The 23753-nt window shown below is 33.7% G+C and overlaps 1 protein-coding gene and 1 long non-coding RNA gene across 2 annotated transcripts in view; one reads left to right on the plus strand and one right to left on the minus strand.

Annotated features, from left to right (window-relative positions):
* The window catches only part of LOC140641292 (uncharacterized), a 34019-nt gene extending 22657 nt beyond the window's left edge, over positions 1–11362 (minus strand). Inside the window, exons 1-2 of the long non-coding RNA XR_012037843.1 lie at positions 11147–11362; positions 4578–4639 (exon numbers count right to left, since the gene is read on the minus strand). This is a non-coding gene — a long non-coding RNA (uncharacterized lncRNA). The remainder of the gene's footprint in view (positions 1–4577; positions 4640–11146) is intronic.
* The window catches only part of ADAMTS19 (ADAM metallopeptidase with thrombospondin type 1 motif 19), a 228514-nt gene that overhangs the window by 60786 nt on the left and 143975 nt on the right, over positions 1–23753 (plus strand). Inside the window, exon 7 of the mRNA XM_072840880.1 lies at positions 9438–9481. Coding sequence (XP_072696981.1) covers positions 9438–9481 — 44 coding nt within the window. The remainder of the gene's footprint in view (positions 1–9437; positions 9482–23753) is intronic.

Here is a 23753-nt window from a genome sequence, read left to right on the forward strand (position 1 = left end):
AATAGAAAAATTTTTGGTTGAAAATAGGAAAAAAACTATCAAGGGATATACTTTGATAATATTAAATATTGGTAGATGCTGACAAGTAAATCTCCCTTTACTTCTCCCCAGGAATTTTTATGAAGGATCCCTGTTTCCACATATCACTCCATATCCGTGCTGTAACAATGAAAATCAGCCCACCAGAGGGAATATGTTATTTCTAAGTGGCCTAGCACCATTTGATCAGTAAAGTCTAAATGAAAAGTTTGAATAGTTGAGGTGGAAGGATCCCCTTTTAATTAGTGTAAAAATAAAGATGATCAGATCTTTAGCTTCATAAGGAGGTTGTGAAAGATAAAATGAAAATTTAAATCTCCATGGATTCCATGGTCTCGTCCACATTTGACAAGCTAACCTCACACTGCCCAGTTTCTAGTATATTTTTTTCTTAGGTAATTTTTGAGGTTGTAGATTATGTGAGCACATTAGTAGGAAGGAATTTTAGATAGCTGTTAATTTTGGTTTCAAGTAAAATAAGTATTTTCATAAATCTAAACCTATCTGCCATAATATATTTGTTAAATTGTTCTGTGTGATACAGTGGATTTAACAGCTTAAAGCTGACCCAGTGTTTGTGGGATCATAGTAACAAAAACACAAAACATGTCCTCTCAACTGTCAACTATATGATTTCTCAGTATAATATTCATGTACTCCTTGAAATGATGGAGAAGACATAAATTTCTCTTGAAAATACTCTTAAATTTAGAGTTTAATTTGTTAATGGTAGTTTTGATTCTGATATTTACTGAAATGTTTTTGGTTTATGTGCAGTACTTTTGTAAGTTAGTTTTAAACTAATGCCATTGGCAAGTAAGAGAGAAAACTTAATAAGATACACAAATGGTAGAAATATATTAATTTGATACGACTCATAGAATAATTTCTGAATGAATCATTTATAGGTATATCCCAGGGCACTATAAAACTGCACAGTGAGACTTATTCTCGGATGCATCTTTATTCTTGGAAATTAAAGTCTACATTTCATTTTTTTAAGTATAAATCAGGACTTCAACAGAATTTATTGGACTTCTCGGTTGCCAGATTCTAGCAGTATCATTTCCATAAACTCACATTATGAAACTTTGTGATGCAGTCTTCAGGAGCCCTGAGCCAACATGAGCCAGAGATGAGAGAATTTCAGTCCACATGATCACAGGGCTAGGTGGCAAACAAATAATTATCCTCCTCCCCCTACCCCCCCCCAAAAAAAACTTTTGAATATTATGAATCTAAGAATATATTATTTGGGCCCTTGTAAGAAGTTGACAGTGGAAGAATTGAAGAGTAAGAATTTTAATCTGATCTGCGGTTTTTAAATGCTCAGAATTTATTCTTCAGTAGTACTGAGAGGTACTTCCACTGCTTTTGGAGAAAAGACCTTGCATTTTTTGAAATATTTGCTTTATTAATTTGTTTGCTGAGTAGAAATTGTGTGAGGGACTCTAAGTGCCCTTGAAAATAAGCAGTGCATTTGTCATAGTTTTATCATGTTGTTTGGTTACAGATGAAGTCCCTTGCTTCACATTATGTAAATCAAATAGTTATGTTGCAGCCTCATACATTATGATATGAGGTATTGTACATTTATAAAAAGAAAAAAATCCCTTTCCCTCTACATCTGAATATACTTTACACTCAGTGATTCTTGGCCCAATGGTGAAGATTTTGATTTTTATGTGATTCTTTAATTTTCTGCATTACCATATTATTCAGTATCATCTGTTGTGGGTGTTTCTCTCCCCATTTGTTTGCTGGCAAAGGCAATTGCAAAACATAACTATTCATTATTTAATACAATTCCCCAGGCTTCTTTCTCACTGATTGTGGGGCCCTTATCATGTTAAAGAAATGATTGTCCTCTTCTTTGTCTTCAGAGTAGAAGCCTTTTTCATTTAACTTTGTATTCTTTCCTTTTATCCACTGCTTGGCATATAAGAGGCACTTAATGAATCTAGCCACATCCATTTGTGTAGGCTGTGCACTACACAATGGTAAAGGGAACTTTTTACATTGTTGTGTATGTAAACATACCCCCAGAATTAAGTATGTAAACATACCCCCAGAATTAAGCACTTAATTTTAACTTAATTAAAAATTAAGTTTTTGGTTTTTTTTTTTCCACACATGTCTCTGTTTTATTATGGCAAAGGTGAAAACGCCACCTTCCCCACAACGGCAACCGGTAACATTTATCCCCAAAATAACTTGGTACAAAACAGGGCTGCTTCAGAATTAAAAAAAAAAAAAAAAAGGAAAAAAAAAAACCAAAACCTTTACATGTGTTTTTAAATCCTATCTTAAAACATAAAAGAAACAAATCCATCATTGGCTGCACAGCCCCCAGTCCACTGCCCCCTCCCGCCAGGGAGCACGGAGGAGACATCTGGGTCCTGCTCCACTTGAGGATCTGCTGATCTCTTTAGCTGGTATCCATTCTCGCACATCCTATAGAACCAGGCATGGTATCCCTGTGATGAATTTGATTTTTATATATTCTGATGCAGAAAAGGGCTAAATATATCTGGTCATTTACTAGTGACAGATGTCAGCAAACCTTTTCCATTCCTCTTCATCAGTAATTATACTCAGGCTCTGAATATGTTCCACCACCACAGGGATGTATTTTCCTGCATCATTTGTTGTTGGTTTTGAGCCAGAGACCATCTTTGTCCAAGTTGAGTACCAAAAGAGATGTCTCCCTGGAATTTTTTGGTAGATGGAGAAAATTCTATGTAGTACTTAGAGGAAGAATTGAGAAACTAGACATCAAGAAAAGACAGTGAAGAAAGAAACTCTTGGAATGTCAGCCACTTGGTTTGGATGATTTGGGGCTATTCATATTTTCTTGTATTACTTACTTTAGATCCTCTGGGAAAAAAATGGGTTTGGCTCATGATGGGGTAGGGAGGCAAATTGTGTGATTATTAGCTGGTGAAATATGATATATTTTTGAAGGTGGTTGCTCAGTGGAAAGATGCTGGGGGGTTAGGGAAGAGTTAGGGTCTGCTTCAGTGGCTGTCAAGCAATCATTTGGATTTTAAAAACTTTCAATTATAAACCTGGGAACAAGTGTTCCAATAAATGTTTTGTTTAGATGTACAAAATTTTCAGTTTTGTATCTTAAATATTGAAAAAGGTGCTGTTCACTGGTTTAACTTAGAAGCTTTGGATATGGTAGTTCAAGGGATTACTTTTAGTGGGATAAAATTTCAGTATGTTTTCCCTTATTTATTTAGAGTTGTCTTTCTAGTTTAGGCATGTATTTTCAGAAAGATCATTTAAAAAAAAAGGTATTAAGATACTCAATGCTGATGGACAATCTGCCTGTTTGGTTCATGAAACTTTCTTTTTCTTTGCTATTTATTTTTTAATAATTAGCAAAAATTAACTAATTTTGCAACATTAATTTGGTTGGAACTGTAGATTTTTAAGGCATATGCAAGTAATACTGATAAGATTACATCTTATATATAAAAGATGTTCTATGTAGTGAAGATTAATGCATAAAGTGATAATAGCCAACTTTCAATTGATCCAGAAGGGATTAACTAGTTTTTTTCAGATTTATCAGAAAAAAAATAATAGCTTATTTGAGAAAAAAAAATTTAGAAATTTAAATTCGTGAAAACATGTTATGCTGTTCCTGTTGTTTGGAAATACACAGTTATCATTACATAGCACATTTTAACACTCCATTACGTGTATTGCATTTGGATATGACCCACTCCCTTGCAGTCAGATGAGAGGTTTCTACAGTAGCGCCTCTCTAGCAAAGATATCTCTGATATGCAACATAAAAGCAGAGGCAGGAGAAAGCATGGTTGCTAAAACAAACCCAAGTCAAATATTTAAGGGTGGAGTTAATTAACTGAGAAAAGGAAGAAAAAAGGATAACGTGCAAAAGGGCCTCAGTTTCTGCCTTCCCTGAATCCTACTGAAATATCAGAGAAATATTCTTAGCTAAGAGACCCACAGGAATAATAAAAGTTCAGATGATTCTTTGTGAAGAAATTCATGTGATAAACTAATATACTTGTACTATTTTTGTTATTTATAACTGCAGAATGGTAAACACTTGCCTAATACTGAATGTGATTTAAATGTATTAAATTTTGGGCAGCCCGGGAGGCTCAGCAGTTTAGCGCTGCCTGCAGCCCAGGGCCTGATCCTGGAGACCCAGGATTGAGTCCCACATCAAGCTCCCTGCATGAAGCCTGCTTCTCCCTCTGCCTGTGTCTCTGCCTCTCTCTCTGTGTGTGTGTGTGTTGTGTGTCTCATGAATAAATAAATAAAATCTTAAAAATAATGATAAAAATAAATAAATAAATGTATTAAGTTTATATTAAGTCCATTTTGTGCCTCGTGTTGAAAATATATTATTTAACATTATGTTGAACTTTTCCCTTCTCTCCTTTGCTCTAGTAATCAAAGATTGATTCTATATCTGTTTTATAGAAATCATGTCTGTCAGATATTTGCCAAGAGGAATAGTAAAAAGTTATAATAATTCATTGTTAATATTAGCTTACATCATTCTGTAGTTCATGCATATCCATGACTGTCTACACAGACTTTTTCCTGCTCCAACCTTCTGGAAAAGAAATGGCAATATTGTAGGGATCACTAATTTTTACAATAATTCATAATTAAAATAATCTCCACTTGTAGAAAGGTATCTCTGAAGAAAAATTTAAATATAATTTAAGGTTATTGCAAACATCTCATTGAGGCAGATGTACAGTCTTTTTAGTAGTTTGGTAAAAGAAGCTGTATGATACAAAGTGTAATAAAAGAATAAAGACCATATGGCTTGATTCTATGTACATAAGATCTGATGTTAACAATAGGTACATATTTTTTTTATATTTAATTACTGTATGGTAGATTACAAATTGTATTCACTTGATTTAGTTATGTGATAATCTGCCTAGATAATCATAAAGTGTTTTCATTATAGACATATTGGAATTGTAGAAAAACTATAATAAAAATCCTCTTACATGCACAGATAAGCAAAAACAAAACAAAACAAAACCCTGAAGAGCTTCTGAGATAAAGTGGGGGCTGCCCTGAGAGGAGTTGTTGGACCTAAGAATCTGAGTTCTTGGGTTTAACACATGAAGAAAAACTTTGAGGCTTTGCAAAGTGGGGAAGAGATGCTGAAATGATTGCATATAGCCAGAACCCTTAGATAACTATACCCTTGATAAAAGTTATATCCGGTAGAAGCTCAGCAAAAGAGCACAAGTTGTCAACAAGAAGCATTCTGGTTTCAGCCATGACCCTGGGTTAGGAAAAAACAGCTCCTCTGGGTATTCACCACCACAAATATGACTTCAGCGTTAAAACACTTGTTGTTGAAAGCATAGGCAAAACTACTCTGAGGGGGCCCTCCATTTATACCATAGAAGGCAACTTAAAATACAACTAAATGAGTTTACAAGATAATTTAAAAACACAAAATGACAGGATCTTCCATTGTAAGAGCCAGGAGATTTCCAGTAAAGAATAATTTAAAAAGCTAGGATTATTTTTTTAAAACATATTTACATGATTGAACATTCACACCAAAAAAAAGAAATATGAGAACAATATGTTTTTGGGGAAAAAGTTGATTTGAAAATTGAGGAAAATAAAATGCTTATAAAATAAATAGACTTAAAATCTCAATTTCTGAGTTGAAGAGTAGATTAGATGCAACTGAAGAGAGCACTGGTGGATTGGATGATAGATCTGAGGAATCTTGCCAGAAGGCTGCATAGAGTGTAAGAGATTGAATTATAAAAGAGTGCTTTAGAGTTACAGACATCAGAAAGAAGATCAGATATACACCTAAAGGAATTCTAGCACAATAGAGAGAATGTGAAAGGAATAGGCTAAATGGATAATGGTAAGAATTTGTATGTGTTCATAGGTTCTTCAAATTAGATTCCAAGTACCAAAGAAGAAAAAAAAAAAATCAGTACCTAGACACATCTAGGTGGGACTGCAGAACTACAAAGACATAAAAAAAAATTTAAATTAACCAAAAGCCATGTTATTTATTTCTCATTAAAAAATTAACCAGAAAACAAATGCATGAAAGAAGAGCAAGTTGCTCACTGACTTGTAATCTATATTTATGAATGCTAGAAAAAAATGAAATAATATTTTTCATGTGCTAAGGGCCAGTAAAGTTAACCTAAAATTCTGTACTTGGCCACTATTCCATTATGAATAAATACATGGGAAACAATGTCTCTAACACCTTATTATTCATAGATCCTCACTGAAGGAGTTCCTGAAGGATGTACTTAAAGAATAATGAGCTCTCTAGAAAGTAAAGATCCAATATGTTACTGAGAAAATAAATTGCTAAATACATGGGCAAATCTAATAATGGTTTCGAAAATCTAAATTGAGATTTGAAAAATTGAGGTAGGATTATAATGTCAGATAAAAATAACATAAAAGATTGAAGGGAGAGGTTGGATTAAAAGTGTTTGATGCTTTGTTTCTTTTTTTTCAGGAGGAGCCTGAAGATAATTTTTACTTTAGACATTTCAAGTGAATGTGGTAGGCAGAATAATATCCCTGTTCTAATCTATAGACCCTGTGGCTATGTTATCTCACATGACAAAAGGGGCTTTGTGGATGGGATTATGTTTCAGATTTTGAGCTTGGGATATTTTCCTGGATTATCTAGGGGAGCCTAATGTAGTCACAGGTGATAGGGAAAAAGGGATGTAAGAGAGTTAGAGAAAGAGATGTGATGAGAGAAGCAGAGACAGGCCAAGTGATACCATTGCCAGCTCTGAAGATGAAAGGGAACTTGTGAGTCAAGAAATACAGGCAACCTCTAGAAGCTGGAAAGGCAAGGAAATGGATTCTCATGTAGAGCTTCCAGAAGGAACCCAACACTGCTGATACCTTGCTTTTAGCCTAGGCTTATGACTTATGACTCCAGACTTATGACTTTGAAACTGTAAAATACATTTAGGTTAACTGACCATATTTGTGGAATTTGTTATAACAGCAATAGGAAACAAATACAATGCAATTTAAATTGGAAGTAACCATAAATTAAACACAATCTAATGTTACTTTTCAAGCAGTGGCAAAAAAAAAAAAAAAAAAAAAGAGAGTGAGAAAGAAAGAGAGAAAGGAAAATAAAACTAGATAGGAAGAAAAAAAAACTAGATAGGAAGGAAGAGAAAAACAAGGAAAGAACAAAAGTATAACTTGGAAAATAGAATTCAGAAATAATAGAAAAATCCAAATATATATATAATAAAATATTAAATTCACTTCCATATTATATGAATAGATTTTCATAATTTTAACCATACACTATTTATAAGAGACTTAGAGAAAATTAAATCGAAAATAGAACAAAGAAAAAAGATATACCAAGCAAATATCAAAGTATTACTAGTATATTAGTATTTGTTAATATCAGACATAATATACTTTAACACAGAAAACTCTAAAATAAGAAGGGTTTCTATATAATAGTAAAAACTAATTCAAAATTAATTATAAAAATTCAGAAAGGTAATTTAGTTTTATCATAAAGGAAAAATTAGCAGAATCACAAGGAAACAACAAATGTATAACCAGAATGGAATTTTAACACATTTTTCAGTAACAGATTTAAAAATACAGAATTTGTCAATTTTATATCAGAGTTGGTTATATAGCTAGATCCAATGAATATGTATAGCTTTGCTCCAATTTGAGAATATACATTTTTTAAATTCCAAGATAGTTAACATACAGTGTTCCATTAATTTCAGATGTACAATGTAGTGATTCAACAAGTCTGTATCTTACTCACTGTTCACTGAACATCTACTCTTAATCCCCTTCCCTTTTTTCACCCATTTCCCCCACTCACCTACCTTCTGGCAACTACCAGAGGTGGTTCTCCGTATTTAAGTGTTGGGTTTTTGTTTATTTCTTTACATTTTAAATATGCATGGAGCATTAATAAAATGATGCACAGATATTAAGTCACAGATGCTGCTGATGAGCTAAGCAAAATGTGAATTGACACTAACCATTGTTATTATTAATATAGGTGTCATTGGTGAAATTGACAGGACTGTTGCACTTAGTTTTTTCATTTTTCATTTAGAAATGGCATTCAGATGACTATAACAGAGAGAGGACTAAAAAAAATATTTATTTTTCTCCCTCACATATACACAAAGACTAATTATTGTTTGTAATACTAAAAATTCTGTAGGATCTAAATATCTACTCATCAGGAAATTGTTTAACTTAGGGTACAGAAATAGTATCAAGAACAACAAAAGACAACAAAACCATCAACTTACTTTTGAAAGCTTATTGGCATCTGGCATTGTTTTAAAGATTTTTTCCTGTGTTAGCTTGTCCAACACATCCACTAAACTCACATTAAAATGTTTTATATATGGGGGGTGCCTAGGTGGCTCAGTCGGTTAAGCATCTGCATTCAGCTCAGGTCATGATCTCAGGATCCTGGGATTGAGCCCCATTTTGGGCTCCTTGTTTAGCAGGGAATCTGCTTCCCCTCTGCTTCTGCCCTTCCCTTGCCTATGTGTGCATGCACGTGCTCTCTCTCTCTCTCAGTAATGAATAAGTAAATAAAGGTATGTATGTATGTATGTTTTATATGTGTTAAGTCACCTAACCTGCACTATAAACCTACATGGTAGATAGGTATCATTATTACTTCCTCTTTTTTTGTAGATGAGATGAAAGAGGTACAAGATTAAGTAAATTGCCTATGGTCACATAGCTAGTGAAAGGTAGATAACATTGTGCTTTCATATAGCTTGCCTCTTAGGCTCATAACTTCTTAAGGAATGTTCTTCAAGATACTGTATTCAATAGCAAATTGTAGAATATTCTTAGATACTACCTGTGTAAAAATACTAATTTCCTCCTGCCCTTTATAAAGTGATTACAATCAATCTTTTAAAAATTTTGCCAGTGTTACAATATGAAATATTTTTCTGTTTTAAACTGTGTTTTTTACATTTGAATCTTCTATCTGGAAATTATTTCAAGTGCCTGTGAAGCAGAAATCTTAAAATATTTGTCAAACAGAAATCCATGTCCCAATACCAAATACTATTTTTTGTAATAAAAAATGAAATCTGTAAAGTTCAAAACAAGATAGAATTTTATTTTTTGAAATATTCTTAATGAAATAGGGCATGTTTCAGGATTATATCAGGAAAAATTTGCCATTAAAAATTTAACAATTCTCCCATTTTCTTAGAATTCAATTTTATTTTCAGTTCTATTAATTTCTTGGAGATAAAGTGTATGGTTCAGTTCACGTAACTCAAAAATGAGTCACAATCTCTATTGACTGTGGAAAAGTTTATTTTTACATCCATTTTCTGTTTCCTTTCTAGGAAAGATTTCTGTGTTCACAAAGATGAACCATGTGATACTGTTGGTAAGTGTGTATAAAAATTTTTATACTTTTGTGGAGTTCTGGGCACATTTAACACATCATTTGTTGAAGTATAGGAAATGATATGAGAGTGCTGGTTTTAATGGAATGTTTTTAGAATGTTGGAGGTATGTATTTCCAACCTATGTGTTTAATCATTTGTCAATATTTTAATTATTAATGAAACAGCCTAAAGACATATATATATATATATATATATATATATATATATATATATACACACACATATATATATCTCAATCTCACATATATATATCAATCTCACAGTGTATATATATATATACTGGAGAAAAATTTTAAAACAATGCTTTAAGAATACGATGAGTTCTTTTTTTCTTACCATCACAAAGATGTACACATGGGTTCAGCAAAATTCTATTAAATTAAATTCTAATTTAATTAAAATTAAATTCTAAATTAAATATTAAATTCTATTCTATTATTTTTGCTAAACCAAGGCAAAATGTATTAATGTCAATGTGAATGACTTTTTTTAGGCTAATGGTTGGTTTATTTGTTTGTTTTTGAGTTATGTATGCTTGAAGTTCTTTGCAGACTGTATCAAGGAAACTCCATCTCATTTCCCCAACAAATGAGGATTTTCAGTGTATCAAATAGTACATTTTCTATATTTTGTCCTGGATATTTAATTCCCAAAACATAACCACACAGCCAGTAGAATTTATGAAACAACAGCTCTTAATTTTGAGAGAATGGCTATGTATATGCTATTATAAATGCATCTATATAATTTACTTATCCATATATATCTATATATAACCATATATTAATTTTATTACTATATACATATATTAGTGTTAGGTCATGTAGCTGTATATATATAATAAGGCATTAATGATAAGATATAGTTAGGAGTCATAGTCTGGTTTTGTCATATCACGTGTCATCTATTTCTGTAGGTAGGGTATATTTTAACTTAACCCTTTTTGACATGTCATATGTCTTTGTAAGATGAACAACCTAAAAAGTGCAAAAGAAGAATAAAGGGGTATAGGTATTTAAAAAAAATTCTAATTCCATCATCTGAAGTTCTCATTAACCTTGGATAATTAAAATCTGAGATAGTAATTGGAAAATAGTTATAATAATGTTAAGTAGTTAATGATGAAATCAAAGGAATATTTGGTTCAGAAGGGGCCATAGCATAAAAAGATCTGGATGCCTAAGGAAAAGCTGACTTGATTTAGGGATGATATTCCTAATGTTACCTCACTTTCCTGCTTCCTGCAGGTTTTTTTTCTCTTCTTCTTGTCTGAATCTCCAGAAATTAAATCTCAATGTACAGTTTTAATCAACCTCACCACAGAAGCTTTTAATTACCAATGAAGCCTGTATCAAGACAATTACCTTTTCTCCATTTAAACAATATTGCTTCTGAAGCTTCTTTAATAATGAGGCCCTTCATGCCTCATTCGAATACCTGAGAGGAATCAGCACCTGGGGCGGTCTCTCCCATAATTATGCATACTAATCACCTCTTTATAGCCTGGACACAGCCTAAGGAAGCAACTGCTAACATGAGTCAAATCAATTTCCTTTTGATTATGTCTATGTTTCACATCTTGCTAAATCTGCTATTTGAAAATAACATACATATTCATGATATATATTATTTATGAAACTTACTTTCTGGTTTAAAGCACATTTGAATAATGAAGTACCTTGATGTGTTTGGACAATCAGAGTACATACGGTTCATCAGGAAAGCAGTATAATCACTCCCTCTTTCTATTCAATCTGTCCTTTAAGAGCTTGGTAGAGACTGGCTTTAAATATTATAACATAGGATGTGGAAAGTCCAGTGCCCTTCCTGAGATCTCTTTTTATTTCTGAGTACTTAGATTCTTGAGGTCGCAACAATGTCAGTTGATGCAACAATGTCAATTCTTGATGCATTCTTCATCCAGGGGCCCAGTCTAACCTCTGGGCTTCCAAATGTGTGAACAAATAAATATCTTTATTATTTAAGCCAATATAAGATTTTTGTTTCTGTAACTGGCAGCATAAGATATAAATTTTCCCTGATACTCATATAGTCATTTATAAGGGAAGAAGAGTATAGGGCAATATTAATAACTTCTGCTCTTATTAAGAGAAAGCAGGTAAACCCGGCAGTGAATTGTTCCCAAAGTTAAACAAATGTGTGTGGCTTGCAGGTCCTCTTAACAGCTCTCAATCTCTAGTATCATAAAACAAGAAAAATTTGGGTTTATCAATAAATGTTTATTGACACATATTTTAAAATCTCCTTATGTTAAACTATGGGCTGTATTTTTGTCAAATGTCAAATGTTTTTGTTTTTTAGAGAGAGAGAGAGAGAAAGAGATACAAGCAGGGGTGGGAGTGAGAGAGAGGAAGGAGCAGAGGGAGAGAGAGAATCCTAAGTAGGCTCCAAGTCCAGTGTGGAGCCTAACGTGAAGCTTTTGATCATGATGCCAAGATCATGACTGGAGCTGAAATCAAGAGTCAGTTGCTTAACCACCTGAGCCACCCAGACGCCCCTGTCATATGCTTTTCTTACATCAGTGATTACCTTCTTGCCTCTTCTATCTATTACTGATGTGAAGACAGCCCATTTCACTTTGGATACTATATGATGAAAATTTTTCAAGAGAGGAAGGAGAAAGGAAAATGATTTTTGTATTTATTAGTTTGGATAATATAGGCATAAATGATGACTTTAATGACAATTTCCCCCTTGTCTCCTAGTAGATAGAGTAAGAGAGGAAAGAGATGTTAAAAGCTTTGAATTTTTGGTATTAACTTGAATTATACATGAGGAGGAGTGCCTGTGTTTAAAAACAATGGTTAGACTTAGGCTATACATTGTTAATTTGAGCAACACATTAATGAACATTATCTCATTCAATTCTTCGAAATCCAAACTCTCTAGTTTTATTATCATTATTACTTTATAGGTGAATAAAACACTGAAATAAAACAGAATATGGATTTTGAAGTCAGACACCCAGCTTTAAATCCTACTTCAGCTGTTTATCATCTACACAAATGTGGGCTTATTTAACACATTGAAAGTTTGGACTTCTCACTTTTGCCATAGAAGCTATATTATTGACCTCACTGAATGTTGTGAAACTCTAGCATTTGCAAAGGTGGCTCTTTTTTTTTTTAAAGTTAAATTCAATTTGGCAGCTTGTAGTACATTATCAGTTTCAGATATAGTTTTCGATAATTCATCAGTTGTCTATAATGCCCAGTGCTCATCACATCACATCCCCTCCTTAATGCCATCACCCAGTTACCCATCCTCCTACCTACCTCCCCTTCAGCACCCCTCAGTTTGTTTCCCAGAATTAAGAGTCTCTCATGCTTATCTTCCTCTGATTTTTCTCTGTTAAGTTTCCCCTCTTTTCCTTATGGTCCCTTTCACTATTCCTTATATTCTGTATATGAGTGAAACTGTATGATTGTCTTTCTCATTGACTTATTTCACTTAGCATAATACCCTCTAGTCAATGTAAATGGTAGGCATCATCCTTTCTGTTGGCTGAGTAATATTCCATTATATATGTGTGTGTGTGTATACACATATGTATGTATGTATATGTACTGTATCTTCTTCATCCATTCATCTGTCAGAAGGCTCTTGGCTCCTTTCACAGTTTAACTATTGTGGATGTTGCTGCTATGAACATTGGGGTACAGGTGCCCCTTCATTTCACTACATCTGTACCTTTGGGGTAAATAGTGTAATTGCTGGGTCATAGGGTAATTCTATTTTTAACTTCTTGAGGAACTTCCACACTGTTTTCCAGAGTGACTGTACCAGCTTGCATTCCCACCAACAGTGTGAGAGGGTTCCCTTTTCTTCACATCCTTGCAAACATTTGTTGTTTCCTGTCTTGTTAATTTTAGCCATTCTGACTGGTGTCAAGTGGTATCTCATTGTGGTTCTGATTTGTATTTCCCTGATGACAAGTGATATGCTGCATTTTTTTATGTGACTACTGGCCATTTGTATGTCTTCTTTGCAGAAATGTCTGTTCATGTCTTCTGCCTATTTCTTGACTGGATTGTTTGTGTTCTGGGTGTTGAGTTTGGTAAGTTCTTTATAGATATTAGATAATAGCCCTTTATCTGATATGTCATTTGCAAATATCTTCTCCCATTCTGTAGGTTGCCTTTTAGTTTTGTTGACTGTTTCCTTTGCTTTTTATCTTGATGAAGCCCCAGTAGTTCATTTTGCTTTTGTTTCCCTAAAGGCGGCTCATTTAGAATTGTTATTCTAGGTTCACTAGGTTCTATCACATCTTTTATTCCCTGCTAAGAGGTTACACATTTGCCCAGCATCACTGTTAGTAAGTGGTGCTACTGGCCTCTGCCTCAGATCTTAGGATAATGAATCAGCTTTTGTCTGTAATGTGATATGTTCGTCTAATAGGGGACAATACAGCTAGAAGACTAAAAGTGAGGCAAATAAGTTTGAATGAAGTTATAGAATAAAATTGCCTTAATTAAAAAATATAAAGAAATGGCAAATATAAGCTTGTAAATAACTTATTTGTCACCATTTTAACTTTGTAGCGATAGGATATTTTCCTCATTTGCTGATGCAAAAGATACTTGCATCTTAAATGTGTTAGGCTTTATCAGTGTTGTGGGATATTATAAATAAATGCTTAATTGGGTAATTTGTACGTATTTATTAAGCTTGTATTTGAAGAGGTGTTTAGAGGGTAAAAAGTAAAAATTGTTTTACCATTTCCTCCATCACTGTTTCCTGTTGTCTTTGTCACATAGATAGTTGGTAGATTGGTGGGTATGTATATAGATACTGGAAGAAAAAAGTGCTATTAAATGTTTTTTATCAACAAAATATCAATTCTGAAACATGTGTGTCCACCTTTTAACATTCCTGAAATTGAGATTAATTTTGTAACCAGAGACCTATTAAAATTGTGCCAATGTAATTCAGAGTTTTTGAATCTTAGGTTGGGTAAACACTGTGGTATCCTCAAATTTCCAGAAAAATAATGTCCAAATCTGGATGCAAATGGCAACTGTTCACTGGTGTTGCTAGTGAAATTGCCTTAGTTTCTGTGGCAGACAGCATAATGATCCACAAAAATGTACGTTCCAGTCCCTGGGACCCGGGAATATGTTAGGTTATATAACTTAGGGAAATGAAGGTTTCATTTAATTCCATGAAATTAATTCCATAGGTGGACTTAAAGCGGTTCATCAACTGACCTTAAAATAGGGAGCTTATCTTGGCCTGTCTTGCTATGGTAATGTAATTGCAAGGATCTTTAAAAGCAGAAGAGGAAGGCAGAAAAGCTGAATCAGAGGAAGATATGATTACTGAAGAAAGGCCTAGGGAGATGTAATGTGAGGTTTCAGCTCATCTTCCTGCTTTTGAAGGTGGAGGAATAGGGCCACAAGTGAAACATCAGCAACCCCCAGCATCTGGAAAAAGGAGATGGACTCTCCCCTAGAGCCTCTAGAAGGGTGCATGGACAGCCTTGTGATACCTTGATGTTAGCCAGTGAGATCTGGGTCAAGCTTCTAATGTAGAGACTTGTAAGATGGTTAACTTGGGTATTGTAAGCCACTACATTTGTGGTAACATGTTACAGCAGTCGTAGAAAAACAGTATACTTTCTAATAACTCATTCTCCCCTCCCATGACTTATACAGAATGAATCCTGAAATATGGTGCTCTCAAATCTTTAGACTGTGAGGTCAACAATCCTCACCCTATAGTTTATTTAAGAACTAGTAGTGATTTTTGAATTAGATTAAAAATTTAAATTTGTATCATGATACATAAATAGATGTAAAGAACAACAAACTAGCGCTATGCTAACAAACATGATTAACGATAATTGACCACTTCTAGCTGAGAGACTAGACTAAAAAAACAGTCTCTATTATCTATGAACAGTGAAAGAAATGTAATCAATTATTTAAAATATTTCCAAGAAAATACCAAGCACTGATGATTTTACAGATCATTTCTACTAAAAGTACGAAGAATAGACCATTACCATATTATATACACTATTTCAGAGAATATAAAAAGATTAATTAAAACCCTATAAATGTTTTATGAAATCCTAAAGAGGACAGTGTGAGAAAGAAAAACAATAAACTCTTCTCAGGAAAGAAATGAAAGAATTCTAAATCAAAATTAGCAGGAAAAAAATTAGCAGATATCATCTCACAAGGTATTCTTAAATAATCAAGTAGGGGTACTTTATTTGAGATTTATTCCAGAAATACAGCAGTAGTTTAACATTAGAAAATCTTAAAATATAACTGTGTAATGCAATTAAATATAAAAACCATATGATCATCAGAATGGATAAAGAAAATGTCCTTCATACAACTCAAAACACATTCATAGTAAAGACTCTTGACAAAAGAGTACAAAGTAGAAACTGTATTAACTCAGTTAAAGATATTTACACAAAATGCATAAATATATTTTTAAAAATAGTGAAGCTTTAAAAGCATTCCTTTCAAAATCCGAAACAAGAAGAAGATTTTATTATCACTGTTTCTATTAAAAAATGTACTGGCAATTTTAGGCCTTAAAATGAAGTGAATGTTATTATTATCTCCATTAAAAAAAAAACAAAGAATATGGAATTAAATTATTAAAATTAACAGGAGAATGAGGTGGTTAGATATTAAAGCAATATTCAGTAACTATTTGTATTTTATATACCAGCATTTGCCAGTAAGGCATTCAATTCAAAAATACTATTAAATATATGGAAAAATAAAATTCTTTGGAATACATCTAATAACAAGATGCATAGACCATATGGAGAAAATTATTGACCTATTTTATAATTCAATCAAGAAGGCATACCTCAATGAAGATCTAAACTGTACTCATGTTCTGAAAGACTAAAGGTGAACTGAATGGCTGTTCCCTCAAATTGACATATTGATAGAATGTATTTGCATAAAAATTCTAAAAGGAGTATTGTAGGAAACTTGACAGGCTGATTCTAAATGTCATGGGGCAGCTTTGACCTAAGAATTGGAGAAAAAATATGGAAGGGGAATCTGCTCTATCACATGTCAAGTATAGTATGTGATACATAGGATAAGGCTATTGCACATTTTTGGGAAAGTGACAAAGCAGAACACTGTGAGAGCAGAACACATGATGTTAAGACATTTATTCACATAGAGACAAGTTAAAATGAATCGCATGGTTTAAATTTTTGAAAAATTAGAGAAAATATAGAAAATTAATTTTATATCTTTTGTGGTAGAGACAAATTTTTTGAATGACACAAAAATTCTAATTATAACAGAAATGCTTGATAAATTCAACTATATTTATATTTGAAATTTCTGTGTCTCAAAAGAAATCCCAATACCAGGGGAAAAAAATAGGCTTCTCTGAGGTACAAGATACCATATTTCATGAATTTTGAGGTGCCTTTATTGTCCTTGATTTTAAGATTTACTATTATATAATGTACCACTGAAGAGGAAAAAAACCCGATACAATAAATTCTTGATTGTAAGACATTATCAATTGTAAGGCAAATCACAATGTGAATCTTAGAATTAGTGATATATAGTGATTCTTGAAATTAATGATGTATAGTATTTGTAACACACATAACACACATAGCTGTTAATAATTAGAACACAGAATATAAAAAATAATATCTATAAATCTGTGAATAAGAAACAAACATACAGTAGATGTACCAAGTAGAACCAAAGACTCTAACAGCCATCTTTAGAGCAGAATATATCAAGTGTGAATTAAAAAAGAGAGATAGAGACAGAGAAAGAGGAAGGGAGGGAAGAAGAGAGGAAGGAAAGAGGGATGGAAGGAAGGAAGAAAAAATAAAAAGAAAGAAAAGAAAGAAAGGAAAAGAAAGAAAAGAGGTGTTAAACCCATTAGTAGCAAGAAAGATACATTCGGATTACAAGGAGATTTCTACCAATGAAAGTGATTAAAAAAAAAACTCTGATATTATCAGGTGCACCTTTTAAAAATCAAAAATCTTCCATTCTTTCTGAAAATCCTAATAAAATCATGTTGCAGCTTCTTGTTCTGATTTCCATATATCTCTTCTGTTTTCATACCTACATCTTTGTCTTTGTGTGCTATGTTCTAGGTAACTTTTTTGTCTGTGTGTCTTGGTTTATACCAATTGTCTATTTTCTTCATACATTTCTTTTTTTTTCTTAAAGATTTACTTATTTATTTTAGAGATAGCGCATACATGGGGCAGAGGGGCAGAGGGAGAAAATCTCACGCAGACTCCCCGTGGAACATGCACCCTGAGATGTTGACCTGAGCTGAAACCAAGAGTTGGACACTGAGCCACCCAGGCACCCCTCATCGTGCATTTCTTAATAATTTCATGTGTTTGGCTATGAAGGATTTTTTATTTCAATAGCTTTTTTATTTCTAAACACTCATTTGGATTTTTTCTCTCTCTGCTATGGCGTTTGATAATATATTGATCCTTCCTTTTTTTTTTTTTTTTTGATCCTTCCTCATACGTTCAATCTCTTCTTTTAGGTCTAAATTATTAAAAGTATACTTTTGAACATTGACATAGCTAATAATTTTGTTATTGACGTTTTTGTGGTTCTAGTCCTATTTGTTTTGTTAAATCTTTTTGGTGACTTGTCACTCAGTTATGTAATTATGCATTTGAGTTATTCCTTTATTTCTTTTATCTGTGGGAATGCTCTATGACCTGGAAAAGATATACCTTTGTCAAGATAAAAGTTCTATTCATAGTGGAATCTGGATGGCTCTGTTGGTTAAGCGTCTGACTCTTGATTTCAGCTCAGGTCATGATCTTGGGATTGTGGGAGCTTAGAGCCGTGCTGAGCTTAGAGCCTACTTAAGAATCTTTCTTATCTTCTGTCTCCCCACCTCTCTTCCTCCATCTAAAAAGGGAAAAAAAAATATTCACATATGCCTTAGGGATATTTAAGTGAATTTTGTGAGTTAGCATTCCTTGAATAATGTAAATTATTCATTATTACAGGTAATGTAAATTAGATATGGCAACTCTGAATATTCTCAGGGGAGGCCTTTTTTAAAAACGTGGTCTAGGTCAAAGTAGACAAGTTTTTATACCATTTCCTTTTGCCAGGGAACAGTTGTTTTTCTAAACTACTCTTTCATTGCATTGAAGGAAAGAAAAATGATACCCCCTCCTTCTCACTTTATTTTTTTTTTTAATTTTTATTTATTTATTCATGATAGACACAGAGAGAGAGAGGCAGAGACACAGGCAGAGAGAGAAGCAGGCTCCATGCACCGGGAGCCCGACGTGGGATTCGATCCCGGGTCTCCAGGATCGCGCCCTGGGTCAAAGGCAGGCGCTAAACCACTGCGCCACCCAGGGATCCCTCCTTCTCACTTTATATTGAGATAACGTTATGTAGAAATTTCAGTTCCAAGGCCTTACTTTGAGCAGTCTCTCTTTTTGTCTCATTGTCATGACTTATGCTGAACACCTTTGGATTTGAGTTTGGCAAACTCCCAGAGGCTGCTAGCACATTAGTGCTGGCTTAGAACTCCCCATCTTCCTTTCTTTTCTTTAGGCCTGTGGGGGAATTTCCCTTTTTTATATACTCAGCTTTGAATTTAAGGGATTTTTGTTATTTTTTAGTTCAGCATTTATCTGTATAGAGTTGCAAACAACATGGTCTTGCTGCCAGAAATTGAAGTCCTGAAAAACTTTTAAAGCATTGTTATATATATATTTTCTACACACCATAGCTTCATTTGGTCACACAATTCACTTTGTCAGCATTCACATGTGCTCTGAATGTTTTAGACATTTGGAGATTTGGTGTTAATAATCATGATGACTCCTACAAGTTTTTAAAAAATAAATTTAGAGCTTCTCTGTAGGTATTTAAGTTGTGTATATGCTATAAACCAGTTATTTTCAAACTTTTTGGTCTTAGCATCCTTTTATACTGTTGAGAATTAGTGAAGATCCCAAAAGGCTTTATTTATATCAGTAATATTTGTCATTAGTCACCATTATTAGAAATTAAAGCCACGAAATTCTCAAAAATATTTTAAGTCATTTAAAATGAACAGTAATAAGCTCATCAAAGGTAAGCATAAAGAACATGCATTTTATAAAAATTCAGTACATTATTCAAAACAATACTGAGAATACGTGGCTTTTATATATTTGCAAACATATTTGTATCTGGCTTGTCAAAGGCAGCAGGGATCTTATATGTGCTTTTGTATATAAGGTGCTGCTATTTGTTATTTTGGTTGAAGTGTTTGAAGAAAATAATGACCACACAAAGATAGATAGTGTGAAAATGGATGAGTACTGCGCTTTTTAGTGATGTTTATTGGTCAATCACAATATCTTAGTTCACTGAGTTAGGCAGATCCTCTAAATGTTGGCACATTTCACCATTCAATATATATTAAAAAAACCCTATTTGTTAATATCCCCTTCATTCTTATCAGAAAAGTTTTTAAGTGTTGGAAAGTTGCCAAGCTCACATTGGCAAATAAAAGTTTTCTGATATTCAGGGCACCTGGCTGGCTGTGTCAGTAGAGCATGTAACTCTTGAACTCAGGGGTTGTGGGTTTAAGCCCCACAATAGGCATAGAGATTATTTTTTTTAAGTTTGGGGCACCTGGGTGGCTCAGTCAGTTAGGCATCTGCCTTCAGCTCAGATTATGATCTTGGGGTCCTGGGATCATGCCCCACAACAGGCTCCCTGCTCAGTGGGGAGCCTGGTTCTCCCTCTGCCCCTCCTCTTGCTCATGCATTCTCTCTTTCTTTCTCAAATAAATAAATAAAATCTTTATAAAAATAATAAATTTTTTTAAGTTTTCCAATTTCTAATTTCACTTGAAAGTTTGCATTTTTGTCATTGGCCTATATAAGTAAATAGAAACATACACAAACCATCAGTTGCAGATATTACTGATTACAGATATTATAGCAAGTAATATATTTATTACACGTATCTACACATATCACCCATTCATTTCCTTGGAGTGACAGGTTGCATTCTGTTCATTTTTGGCTAAATGTCAGCCCTATTCCCAAGTCTGATTAACCAATGTTTGCCTGTTAAACATTCTTTCAAGTAAAAATGGTGTCTAGTGAAAGCAAAATTCAGTTCGTAACTCAAACCACCTCACAGACCTGTTCCTGGAGACAACATCGTATTTTTAGTCTGCAGCAGAAATACTTTATCCATACTTCCTTTTTGTTTTGAAATATTAAAAGGTGTGTGTACTCTGGGGTGCAGAGTTAGTAAAATTAATACCCTTTACTGCTTCATCTAGGACATTTTAAAGGAAAATTGTCAGTTTTGCCCATTGGGAGTGAGTATTAGTGAAAAATAAAATGACTGGCAGCCCAGTTTGCTCCCCCTGCCCTCATTTGTGTTAGGCTATTGTACCTGCCATGGCTTTTGCCCCATCAGGACAAATATGGATGGTTTTAACCTTGTGGACCTCTTGAAAAGGTCTTAGAAAATATTTTGTAGAAGCCCAGGATTCTGCAGAGCACTCTTGGAGAAATTCTGCTATAACTTGGCAATGATTAAAAATCAATAGTGATAAGTCAGTGGTCGTGTGTGTGTGTGTGTGTGTGTGTGTGATGAAACCTCCTAAGGACTTTAAAGTATAGCAAATTGGTAAATAGAGCTGGCAAAGGTACATGTTGGTCAGTATGATTTTTTTAGTGGTGAATATTTTTGTAGCTCTTGTTCAGGAAAGGGGTTGTGCTTCCTTAACTACCAGATTTTCCATTATGGGATTCTTTGCTCCTCCCTTCATTCTGTTGGTAAGACTTAGATGCTTCTGTATTATTAATAAACTTTCTTGTTCTATCTTCTGGCATATTGGAATGATGGTTTATTCTGCACATTTCTGAATAATTCTGATTTTGCGTACTTGCAAATGATCAGGCATACAGACCACCTAGAAAGCAACTGCCAAGAAGAAACATATTCAGAGACTAAAACATACTTAAATAACCCTTTTATGTTGACACTGTACATGTGAGAATCTCCAGACACTTCCCTTTCCAAACACCAGTACATTCTCCAAACCACATTTCAGCAGAAGTAATCATTTTTATTGGGTGAGAAGAAGAGGTCAAGCCAGTTTTTTTAAGTAGCTTAATTTTCATTAAATAGCTGTTGTCCATTTTCTTTTGCATTATGGCACCTAAAGCACAGACAATTTTGGAGACTGGAAATACGGAAAAATTACTAAGCTCAATCTCTCTCTTTTAATATACTTTTGGTTAGAACTATATTTCTTCTACCAAAAAATCATGCTGATTTCATATTCAGGATTTTGAAATGTGAACTTCTTTGGTGAAGCAAAGAATGAAGTTACTTTTTTTCCTATATGAATCTTACTTTCTAAGCGAATTAGTAATGTAATTAAGTCTTCAAGGGAATTCAAATACACTGTTTGAGTATTCACCATCTTCAAAGTCCCATTATAAGGCCTCGATAGATTCAATGATGACTGTGGAGGCTCTTGCTCACTCAGTCTAGTGGGACATATGCTTTTGCAAAAGAGATTATTAAACCTTTTAGACATACGCATTGCCTTAAATGTGTATAATTTTATATAACCTAGATCCAGCTTTGAGATACCCAGAATTTATCATGAGATTTGTTGTTATAAATTATTGCTCAGTGTTTAATATGAATGTTCTCAGAAATGCAAATAGAATATATTCGGTATGGTAGACAGAATTCTAAAGATGACACTCCTAAGATTTCTGTCTGCTGATTGCTCAAACACTGATCTAGGTACTGCTGTGAAGGGATTTCACAGATATAAGTCCAGTCCCTCTGTTTACCTTAAGATTTAGAGATCTAACTCTATTCACCTTTTAAAGCAGAGGCAAAGGACTGAATTGACCAACAATCTAAATGAATATGGAAGCTGGTATTTCTCCAGACATGAGATAAGAGTCCAGCCTGGATGACACCTGGACCCGTGAGACCCTGAGCAGAAAACTCAGTTAAGCTGTCACAGATTTTTGACCTACAGGATTGTACAATAATAAGTGGGTATTATTTGAAGCCACCACATTTATAGTAATTTGCTATGCAGTTAGAAAAAATTAACTGTCAGACTAAAGACTGCATATAATTATACATTATACTTTGGGGGTTTATATACTGGAAGAAAATAAAGTCATCTTAGATGAAAGTATTGTGCATGGCCCTCTGAAAGCAGAGTAAGACAAAAGAAAATGTGTGTTAAGAAATAAAAAGGGAAAAAAAATAAAAAGGGAGACATTCGAAGAGATTTCCATTTACCATACCTGATAAGACAGTAGAACAGTGAAAGGATTTCTTTAAAAGATTTTATTTATTTATTTGACAGAGAGTGTATACAAGCTTGGGGAGTTGCCAGCAGAAAGAGAGAAGCAGGCTCCCCATGGAGCAGGGAGCCTGACCTGGGCTCCATCCCAGGACCCTGGGATTATGACCGGAGCCAAAGGCAGACACCTAACCAGCTGAGCCACCCAGTGAAAGGATTTTAAGACGATTTTGCAAGGAATTTGCTACAACCTACAATCTTTGCAATTTCTTTACATTTAATTTTTTTCTCCATTGTTGCATCAGTGATGAACAAAAGCATACTAAATTGAAATGGGTCTGAACCCTTGCCCTGTGGAGCTGCAAGGAAAGGGATAGGGAAAACTGAGTGTCAAAGGAGGTCAGTTGGGTGGTAGCTGGCCATAATATATGAAAATACAAAGTTTGGGCTTCTGGCGAAGAAAATTGGAAAACCCAAGGAGTCATATTAGACCACTCTAGCTTTGAAACAAAAAGACCAGTGACATTCATATGCTGATAAGATTTTCACATAACCTATAATTTACATTAAGACACTTTGAAAAGTTAAAGAAGGCATAAGTAATAATAATGCTTGAACAAAAGTGTAATAAGATGATGCCCAGGCAAAGTAACTGTAAAGTTATTCTATTATTATAAACATATTTCAAACTTTTGCATATTTTTCAGAATTGTAAATTATACATTTAAAGTACTTAATTCAGAAGTATTAAGCTATAATAATTATTTCTGTAACTTAGATATTTCATCACTTAATTCCCCAATCACAACAATTAAACTTACTGGGAATCAACAGAAGAGCATTTGCTGCAAGTGTTGGAAGCTGGTTTTATACCATTTCTCTCAATATTGCTTTCCTTCAATCCAGATGGCCACAGAGCATTATGGTCGG

This window comes from Canis lupus, chromosome 10, assembly GCF_048164855.1.
Source record: "Canis lupus baileyi chromosome 10, mCanLup2.hap1, whole genome shotgun sequence".
Classification (NCBI taxonomy): Eukaryota; Metazoa; Chordata; class Mammalia; order Carnivora; family Canidae; genus Canis; species Canis lupus.